This window comes from Felis catus, chromosome E2 (assembly GCF_018350175.1).
Source record: "Felis catus isolate Fca126 chromosome E2, F.catus_Fca126_mat1.0, whole genome shotgun sequence".
NCBI classification, from domain to species: domain Eukaryota; kingdom Metazoa; phylum Chordata; class Mammalia; order Carnivora; family Felidae; genus Felis; species Felis catus.
This window is the reverse complement of record NC_058382.1, coordinates 16,572,620-16,582,944: the sequence shown is the minus strand read 5'-3', so window position 1 is coordinate 16,582,944 and position 10,325 is coordinate 16,572,620. Positions and strand designations below refer to the sequence as shown.

The 10,325-nt window shown below is 36.3% G+C and overlaps 2 protein-coding genes across 18 annotated transcripts in view; one reads left to right on the top strand and one right to left on the bottom strand.

Moving 5' to 3' along the window:
• LOC102900191 (zinc finger protein 345) overlaps window positions 1-10,325 on the top strand; it is a 138,547-nt gene that overhangs the window by 83,784 nt on the left and 44,438 nt on the right. The gene's annotated exons all lie outside the window — the stretch shown is intronic.
• ZNF790 (zinc finger protein 790) overlaps window positions 1-10,325 on the bottom strand; it is a 62,328-nt gene that overhangs the window by 38,414 nt on the left and 13,589 nt on the right. For 11 of the 17 annotated variants that reach the window (XM_045045462.1, XM_023245443.2, XM_045045467.1 and 8 more), the window contains exons 2-4: window positions 8,246-8,327; window positions 7,099-7,225; window positions 6,707-6,802 (exon numbers count right to left, since the gene is read on the bottom strand). In XM_045045462.1, coding sequence (XP_044901397.1) covers window positions 6,707-6,802; window positions 7,099-7,225; window positions 8,246-8,254 — 232 coding nt within the window. In that variant the 5' untranslated portion in view covers window positions 8,255-8,327. Of the gene's footprint in view, window positions 1-5,360; window positions 5,471-6,706; window positions 6,803-7,098; window positions 7,226-8,245; window positions 8,328-10,325 lie in introns of those variants that run through there. The other 6 variants (XM_045045465.1, XM_003997835.6, XM_045045464.1 and 3 more) reach the window with 4 other exon arrangements.

Genomic DNA, 10,325 nt, shown 5'->3' with positions numbered 1-10,325 from the left:
TCTTTTAGTCACATGACTTCAACTAAGGTGCTTTTCTTTTCTTTATTCTTGAGTTTATAGTATTGCTCAACCATTCTGCTTTATGCTTTCAGGCCCTTCCAACAGGTCTTCTCTTCCTTTCCCTTCTATCCAAGGCCACTGAAAATATTTCACAAAATATTTACAAATTTCAAATACTATGCAAGATACTACAATGAATATCTTACATAATTCCGAGCTTAAAAACAGTAATGTTGGGAAATAAGAGTATCAGTCTTATATGTGGGAAGTTGTCTGGTCTAGAGTTAACAGAAGAGCAGGAACTCAGTAACACAGGTATGTTGCATTTAGGTTAAAGGACATAATTATGGGTAATAGTTCAAAAAGGAAAATACTTTGAGAAGTTTTGTCAAGGGCAAGGAGTCTGGCATGAGCTAAGAATAAGTAGGACCCCTGTGTGACTCATTTTTGATATGTGCTAGGATTTGATGAAATTGTCATGTGGTTATGCTACAAATTTTTCTTGGGAGGACAGAGGTGAGAACTGAGCAAGCACTCTAGCAGTGACTGAAGAAGTTGAGAGGCAGTTCAGTTACATGTGTAAGTAGTAGTGTATTGTAGTGGAAAAAGGACAGACCACAGTTTCAGGCTCAGTTCTGTTCACTAACACCATCTTTAGGTTATGAGAAAATTACTGAGCTTCACTGAGCTCTTATTTTTCCATATGATAAATAGGGACATTAATATATTTTTTAAAGAGATTTATTGAGAGGGTTGGGAAAACATACTATTTTTATAAAGTGCCTAACACAGAAAAAGCACCACACAAGTAGTACATGATGATGATGATGATGATGATGATGATGATGACGATGATGATTAACGATTAGAGAAGAAAAACGGAGGGGACTGGAAATGGTTTAACAGTATCTCACACATAAACAACTACTAGAAAATGATTATTATTACTGTGCTAATTATTACAGGCAAGGCATTTAAGATAAATGAAATATCAAATGATAATAAATCAAAGACATTAAAATAAATTCCTCACATAATAGAATGTGATGAGAAAAGTTACTTTGAGATGCTGCCTAGGCATCTTACAGTATGACAACCCTGCCCACACCCAGAACCTCAGCATTTAGATAAAGATCTGAGCTTAGGATTCCCACCATGAGTTCCTGCTTTTCCCAGTCACTTTAAAAATAGCCACATAGCGTTGAGCCCACAAAAAGTTAGTGACCTCAACCCCAACTACCTTCTAAGTAAGGTGCTTGCTACTCTGCTTTCTTATCTCCCACTTGCTCATGACCTGGGATGGAGGACCGTCCTTCCCACAGCGCACTGTGTGCCCCTGCCCCAATTTCTACAATTCATAAGTAATAAATCTTGTGATTTAACTTCCCTTGTGTAATTGTATTAAACCTGTGCCTTCAATCACAATGACTCCAGCATTTTCACTTCTCCAAAGTAGAAGCTTGGATGCTGAGGGAGCTACCTGCCAACCCTGTGTGGGTGGCTTGTGCCTCCTCATTAAGCAGGTCACGATCTGCATATTCGTAATTTAATAAACAAGGTATGGGACACCCCAAACACAGCACAAACATGAAAGTTAGAAATAATGATCCTACTACATTTTTACTCTGTATCACCCTCCGATTTTTCTCACTTCCATTTACATTCCAGTTCCTTAATTATGACTCTTTATACATCTCTTCTTGGTGAAACCTAACTTGCTGCTTATCCTGAGCCTGAACTAAACAAGTGAACATAGCTGGAAAAAATAAGATAGGGCCTATTAGAATCACTTCTAATTTATATTAAAAAGAAAAAAAAAACATCCATGAGTAGGTTCTCAGCCGTGTCAAGAATTTTTACATATTTCTGGTCAAATAGTATCTCTACATATAACCCAGTGGAAGACAATCAAGGACTCAGAGACAACACAGAAACTTAAGGTTATGACAGAAGGAATACGATTATTCCACAAGTGGTGCTTCACTATAACTGTGTGGGGAAAAAATTATAACTCTTCTTTATACTATATACAAACAAAAACTACCAGTAAATTAAAGACATCAATGGCAAAAAAAAACTTTAAAACTTATACAAGAAAACAAACATCTCTAACCAAATCTCTATGTGTTGTCAAACTTACTGGTAAAATATTTTAGATGAACAAAATAAGAAAATATTATGACATTATTTGATATACTGAAAAGGCTCAGCCAAGTTTTACTATTCAGATTGTACTGGCACTAGCATTTGGCTTCGAGACTGATAGAATTTATGACATCTCAGGGCTAAGGTGGCAGAGATTAGTATCCAGGGTCTGTCTGCATTCCTCATGCTGTTATAACTGAAAGGCTAGAAATAAGAAACTTGAGTAAAACAGAGGGAGACCTACACAGGAACTATGTATCAACCAAAATGTTAATGCCTCCAGGTACTTGAGAGAAGCAAATAGAAATCCTCTATAAAGGAAGGTATCCTGGGCATTAGTTTTACCATTTTGAAAACACTGTCTGGCACCAAATTAAATAAATAACCAGACAATATGAATGTAAACAGACCACAGAAACAATACACCTAAAAGCACTCTAGATATTGGAGTTATGAGACAGGGTTTAAAAGTAACTATGCTCAAAAAGCTAAAAACAAAATTAATCATTTTAGCAGAGAACAAGAAACCAATACAAGTAAAAAAAAAAAAAAAAAAAAAAAAAAAGAAACCAATACAAGTCAAAAGAAAAACTCCAAGAGAAAAAGGTTGGAAAAGTCCTAACAGAAGCATTATGACAGATTCAGTTAGAAGATGAAATGTAAATGTAAATGGAAGCTTAAAGGGAGAAGAGAGGAAGAATGGGAGAAGCAGCAATATTTGAAAAGATAATGGCTGAGAATTTTCAGAACAAATTCCATGAACAGGTGAATGAATGAATAAAGTATAGCCATACATGGAACACTACAGAGAAATAACAAATAAGCTATTGATACATGCAACCACACAGATGAATTTCAAAATCATGCTAGCAAAAGACACAAGGCTAGCAAAAAGGAAAAAAGTACACATTGTATAACAATTTATGTAACACTCTAGAGCATATACACTAATCTAGAGTTACAAAAAGCAGGTAGTGATCTCTCAAAGATGGGAGTAGAAAGGGGAACGAATGGCAAAGGGGCACAAGGAAAATCTGGCAATAACTGAAGTATATTTTTCTTGATTATGGTGATTATTTCATGTATATAGCATAATGTCAGAACAGACCAAACTGCAGATTTCAAATATATGCAGCTTATTACTTTTCAGTTTTATCTTAAGTTGTAAAGCAAAAATTTTAGGACCAAAATAAAACTAGTCTTAAAGAAAATAAAGATAAATATTCTTCTGGCCACCCTAACTAGGTATTAGTGTATTAGTGTTTCTTTTATGTGAATGCCCACTCACACCAAAAATACAAATATTAAGCCAACAAATGGTAAGGATAGATCAAGCACACAGCAGACATTTATCAAATAAATACAACCAGTAATTCAGTAAACAAGAAATATCCATCCTCCCTAGAAATCAATAGCCTTTAAACTATTAAATTATTAGAAGTCTCTACTTAAAAATAAATCACTTGGGGGCACCAGAGTGGCTCAGTCAGTTGAGCATCCATCTGTGGCTTAGGTCATGATCTCACAGTTAGTGAGTTTGAGTCCCACATTGGGCTCTGTGCCAACAGCTCAGAGCCTGAAGCCTGCTTCAGATTCTGTGTCTCCCTCTCTCTCTGCCCCTCCCCCTGCTTGCACTCTGCCTCTCTCAAAAATAAATAAACATTAAAAAAAATAAAAATAGCTCATTTGTAGTGAGACTACGTTGAAACTGATACCATCCCTGACCTTCATGTGAACCAATGCCCTCTGATCCTTCTGAAAACATAAGTATTAATTTCCACAATATACAAATACATTCAAGTCATAGCTACCTCCCAGATACCCATGTGTTTATCATGAATCTGCTATTTGTTTCCAAACCTGTTTATACCAACTGTTTTTGACATTTTAACTTGTATATGTTAGTATCATTATATAAAGAAATATGAAAGAAAGGTTGTTTTTTATGAAAACTAAGTGAATACTCTAAAAAAAACTCATTTAAGAAGGCTACAAATTTTATTTTAGTAGTTTGGAGTCAATTATAAAGACTGGGGGGAAAAGATTCCACAGTAAGATTAACTAAATTCTTATTCAAAACAGAAACCAAAAAATTAGGAGAATGAATTACTAGTGTGGTTAATATAAGAATAGGCAGAACTCCAATTAGGGAGAGCATGCCCTGGCCCTATAATGAAACACGGGTAAAATGGTTATGGGTTGTAAATAAATATAGTTTAAGGTAGTCACATAATTTTCTATGATTTAAAGTAACTTTTCCAATGACAAATCAATTAACTATCTTAAATTAATTGGGCACATTGTATTCTAACTTTAAATCCTTTGGCCAAGGAATTTCATATCTGAGACACAACCATCATCCAATGTGGAAAAAAACCCATGAAAAATTGATGTGTACTAAGAATTATAACTTTAGTAACAAGAAATACAGAATAACCTTAATATATAATAGTACATTTATAGTATGTGAAAATTTTACATTTATAGTATGGAAAATTTTATAATTTAACCAGAATTTTAAAAGCACATAACAGTGTTTAGGAAATAAAAATATAAAATAAAATTGCATAGATCTTAGGGACCAGAATATGTTACAAAAGCTTTTATTTTGAAATATGGTTGACCCTTGAACAATGCAGGTTTAAACTGCATGGATCCACTTATATGTAGATTTTTTTCCAGTACTGTAAATTAACTTTTCTTGCATATGATTTTATTTTTAAAAAAAAAATTTTTTTTTCAACGTTTATTTATTTTTGGGACAGAGAGAGACAGAGCATGAACAGGGGAGGGGCAGAGAGAGAGGGAGACACAGAATCAGAAACAGGCTCCAGGCTCTGAGCCATCAGCCCAGAGCCTGACGCGGGGCTCGAACTCACGGACCGCGAGATTGTGACCTGTCTGAAGTCAGACGCTTAACCGACTGCGCCACCCAGGCGCCCCCTTGCATATGATTTTCTTAATAACATATTCTTTTCTCTAGCTTACTTTAAGGAAACGTTATATTACACATGTAACATATAAAGTATGTGTTAATTTATGCTATTGGTAAGACTTCCAGTCAACAGTGAGCTGCTAGTAGTTAAGTTTTTGGAAAGTCAAAATTTATACATGAATTTTTGACAGTGCAAGGGTCGGTGCCCCGAAACACCCTGACTTGTTTAAGGGTCAACTGTAATTATAAGTTCATAAGAAGTTGCAAGAGTACCCCTTACCCAGTTTTGTCCAACGAATACATCTTACATAAAGCACAATATCAAAACCATGAAACTGATATTGGCACAACGCATATGTATAGTTATATCATTTCATCACATACGTGGATTCCTGTAAACACCACCACAATCAAGACACAGACCAAGACCATTACTACACCGATTGTGCTCCCTCTTTATAGCCATAATCACCACCATCACTCTCCCATGCTCATCCCTAACCACTAGCAACCACTAATATGTTTTCAATGGTTATAATTTAGTGATTTCCAGAACGTTCTATAAATGGATTCATTTGGCATGTGACCTTTGGAGTTGGCATTTTTCATTCAGCACAATGTCCTTGAGATTCATTCAAGTTGTTGCAGTATCAATAGTTCAGAAAAAGAACAATTTTAAAACACAAAATATAGTTTCTGGAATTTACAAACATGAGTCCAGTAAGGAAATAAAATTTATTTTCTTTCCTCGGTATTTCAAACAAAAAAGAAGCTCCAAGAGTATGTTATTTCAATCTGAGTCTTGCTCATAATAGAAAATTCATTAATTAACCTCAACTTGCCAAATATACCCCTTGCTTCCTCTCGACTGCTAGGACTTTTATGACATTGCATTCTCTTTGTTGTCCTCCATTAGCCTTAACCTCTCTTCTGCCACTTCCTATTCACTATAGCCAGAAGCCATTTTCCCCTACATTCCTGATTTTCAACTAAGCAGCCTATTACATCTTCTCTTAATTTAGAGCCTATTTTGCTTAAATTTATGGACATATTCCAGTCAAAAAAAAATACAAATTTCTTAATAGATTATATACTCTTTGTTAACCCTTCTTATCCTAAAATGAAATTGGAAAATTAATAGATGTTAGTTAAAAGAATGAATTAATGAGTGCAAGAAATACAGAACCAAGGAGAATTTAGGCAGAGTAGGAAAAATACAAGATTGAGTAGGGAAAATTAAAAAAAATTTTTTTTTAGAAATTTACAAATATCTAAATGAAGACATTTACAAATATCTAAATGAAAAAAAAAGAGAGAAAGAAACTCAATTAAAGCATTAATAAATTGACTACTGGAGAAAAAGAATGACACCTTTTTATAATATGAGGAAAAGAAAATGAAGAGGACTGAATTGGGAGTGGAATTTGGAGGTGAAGAGAAGGGTCATTTGGAAATTCATGCTGAAAAGGTTACTTTTGGCTCTAGGTCTCAGGCTTTTGTCCATGGGTTTTTATTCCCTGAGGAAGAAACCTGAGACCAATATTTCAGAGATGGTGCTGCCTCAATAAACATCTGGGCTCTTAGCTGCAATGATGGTGTTCCCGTGCTGGCTCACCCATCACTCACCTGGGCAATGTCCTCTTGTCTCATCCTGCAAAAATATCCAGGGCTCTTTTCCCTTCTCCAGTAAAGAGAATACATCTGGCTGATAAATGCAAAGTCCTGATTAGAGATAAGAAACAAGAAATGACCAAATGGTAGAGGTTTCAAAGTTTGCATCTAGTCCCTTAGTTATGAAGGAAGAAAAACACTTATAGGAAGAGCAAGAAAAAAGCATAAAGTATTTCCAAAGGATGGAGAGGGTGGATGTTCCCACTGAGGATCACTAGAACCAAATTTACAAAGTGTAAGCCATTTTTCCAGAAAGAAGTCAGACATTCCACTAGACACTTGAAAGACAATTTAAAAATTCACAATGTAGAAAGCAGAAAGTTCTGGGGTCAGTTTGTGAATCTTACCCAGTGAGATCATGTTGCTGTAGTTCTCCAACATCACATCTCTGTACAAATGTCTCTGTTCCAAGTCCAGGCACTCCCACTCCTCTTGAGAGAAGTCTACAGCTATATCCCTGAACATCATCAACTGCTGAAACAACAAACCCAAGCACCAATGGTGAAATTAAAAGAAATCTTTTAGGTAGAAGGGACACAAATGAAAAAGGGCACTGTAGGAAGTGGGACACTCACTGAGCAAAAAACTGAAGTTGGCTGCCTGCAGTATGGGGGATGGGGGGAAATGACATGGAAGCTGAATGCCTATATGTTCTTAAAATCTCCTGTTGTTCAGTCACAACATCCTTATGACCTTTCCGTGACAAATAGCAGACAACAGGATGACAGCCAGACTCATGAGTTCTTTGTTGATACCACAGGGACGCCACACCAGGCTTAAATGACTAACTACAGATTTATTATGTGCCAAAAGTTTCCCTTCCTCCTTAGGCTATTTTTAGTTGAATTTTCTATTAGCTGAAATTGAAAGGATTCTTGGAAGAGATACACTCCCTAACTGAGTATCATTTTCTGTGGAGAATACCATTTTCTGTGGGAATGTATAAAATCTCTGGGCTCTAGGCTAAGTAGTGACAATCAGCACATGTCTTATTAATATTAATCTCTCATTGATTTCCTGGCAAGATCCCTGATCTCTCTGAACTTATTAACCTTCCATCATACCCTCTATTTAAAAGCCATGATAAAGTGTCACATACTAAAATGAATACCAACCATTACCAACTTTCACCTTTAATAATTGATATATCCCATTCTACAGAGTAAATAAAAGCTTTCATGTAGTGTATCCCGTTTAGCCACTCAATTCCACTTTATCAAGCCATGGATTTGAAAAGAAAGTCTCTACTATTTCCTTTAAGGCAAAATATTTCTCCTCCTTCAGTGCTCTGTAAAAGTATTAGGATGCAGGAGGTGCTGAATGCCATGTTGGACAGAAGAGGGACACCTAGGGAAGGCAGTGGACTGTTTCCCAGCTATCACTTACCATACTGAATAGTGACTTAAGCATGCAGTTTAAGGATAAGAAATAAAAATGCTCATATGATGTGATATAAATGGTTATAATTTTTGGAAAGAGGCAATTCCAACTCACATGGGCCATGACTTAAAATTCTAAGACTCAATCAGTCTTCTAGATTCCTCTCCTGGTGAAGCACAGTCTTGAGAAAGCAGAGCTAGAGGGAAGGAATCGTGAGAGGTCAGGTTTTCCTCAGAGCTTTCAAATGGACTAAGAATTCCATTTTCTTCCTGAAGAAAGGTCAGAGGGAGTCTGCAGAAATCCTGGCCCAAACCAAAATCCAAGTCCTCATTCTCCCTCCTCCTCTCTCTCAGTCCTAAGTAACCACTAATCTACTTTTTGTCTCTGTAGATTTCTCTATTCTGGACTTTCATATGAATGGAATCTTATAATATGTGAACTTACTATGACTAGTGTCTTTCATTTAGCATAATGCTTTCAAGGGTCATCCAAGTTGTAGCATGTATCAGTATTTCATTCCTTTCTGTGGCTGAATAATATTCCATTGTATGACCTAGATCACATTTTGTTTACCCATTCATCTGTTAATGGACATTTGGGCTGTTTCCACCTTTTGACTATTATAAATATGCTGCTCTGAACTTTCATGTACAAGTTTTTGTTTGAATACCTGTTTTATGGTTTTCAGACTATGAGATTTACACTTCACCAATTAAATTTATTCCTAAACATTTTACGCTTTTTGATGCTATTGTGAATGGAACTATTTTCTTAATTTCATTTTTGGATTCTTCATTGCAAGTTTATAAATATACACTTGATTTTTATCTATTGATCTTGTATCCAAAACCTTTTTTTTACCCCAGGGGCAGGGGAGGGGCAGAGGAAGACGGAAAGAGTGAATTATTTTTTTTTAATTTTTTAACGTTTATTTATTATTGAGAGACAGAGAGAGACAGAACATGAGTGGGGGAGGGGCAGAGAGAGAGGGAGACATAGAATCTGAAGCAGGCTCCAGGCTCTGAGCTGTCAGCACAGAGCCCCACGTGGGACCTGAACTCACAAACCGCGAGATCATGACCCAGCTGAAGGCGGATGCTTAACCGACTGAGCCACCCAGGCGCCCCTAAGGGAAAGAGAGAATCTTAAACAGGCTCAGCAACCAGCATAGAGCCTGACCCTCAATCTCGCAACTGTGATATCATGACGTGAGCCGAAATCAGGAGTCGAATGCTTAACCAGCTGAGCCACCCAGGCGTCCTTTGTATCCTAAAACTTTTCTAAGCTCCTTTATTAGTTCTCATGGTTTTTCTGTATATGGATTCCTTAAGATTTTCTATATTTAAAAAAATCATGTCATGTGTAAATAGAGAGTTTTATTTCTTTCCCAATATAGATGCTTTTTATTTCTTTTTTCTTGTCTAACTGCCCTGTAAAATCTCTACAATATTGATGGGGCGCCTGGGTGGCTCAGTCGGTTGAGCGGCGGACTTCGGCTCAGGTCATGATCTCGCGGTCCGTGAGTTTGAGCCCCGCGTCGGGCTCTGTGCTGACAGCTCAGAGCCTGGAGCCTGTTTCGGATTCTGTGTCTCCCTCTCTCTGACCCTCCCCCGTTCATGCTCTGTCCCTCTCTGTCTCAAAAATAAATAAACATTAAAAAAAAATTTTTTTTTAAATCTCTACAATATTGAATAGCAGTGGCAAAAGCAGCCGTTCTTTTTCTTATTCCTGATCTTAGGGGGAAAACATTCAGATACTCACTACTAAGTATAGAATTTTTGTAGGTGCCCTATATCAAGTCAAGGAAATTCCCTTTAATTTCTAGTTTATAAAGTATTTTTATAATGAAAAGGTACTGGCTTTTGTCAAATGTTTTTTCTGTATCTATTAAAATGACCCTGTAATTTTTGGGTTTTATTCTATTTATATAATGTATCACATTAATTGATTTTTGGATGTTCACACAACGCTGGGATATATTCCACTTGGTCATATTGTATAAGTGCATTATATGTTGCTGGATTTGGTTTGCAAGTATTTTGTTGAGGATTTTTAAACTCATTCTTATGAGATATGCTTTGCCTAGTTTTGGTATCTGGGTAATACTGGCCTCATCAAATAAGTTGGGGGATTGGCTGTATTCTTTAATTGCAGCAGAGAAGGCACTGGGGAACTCAGAACTGATAGTAGAAGT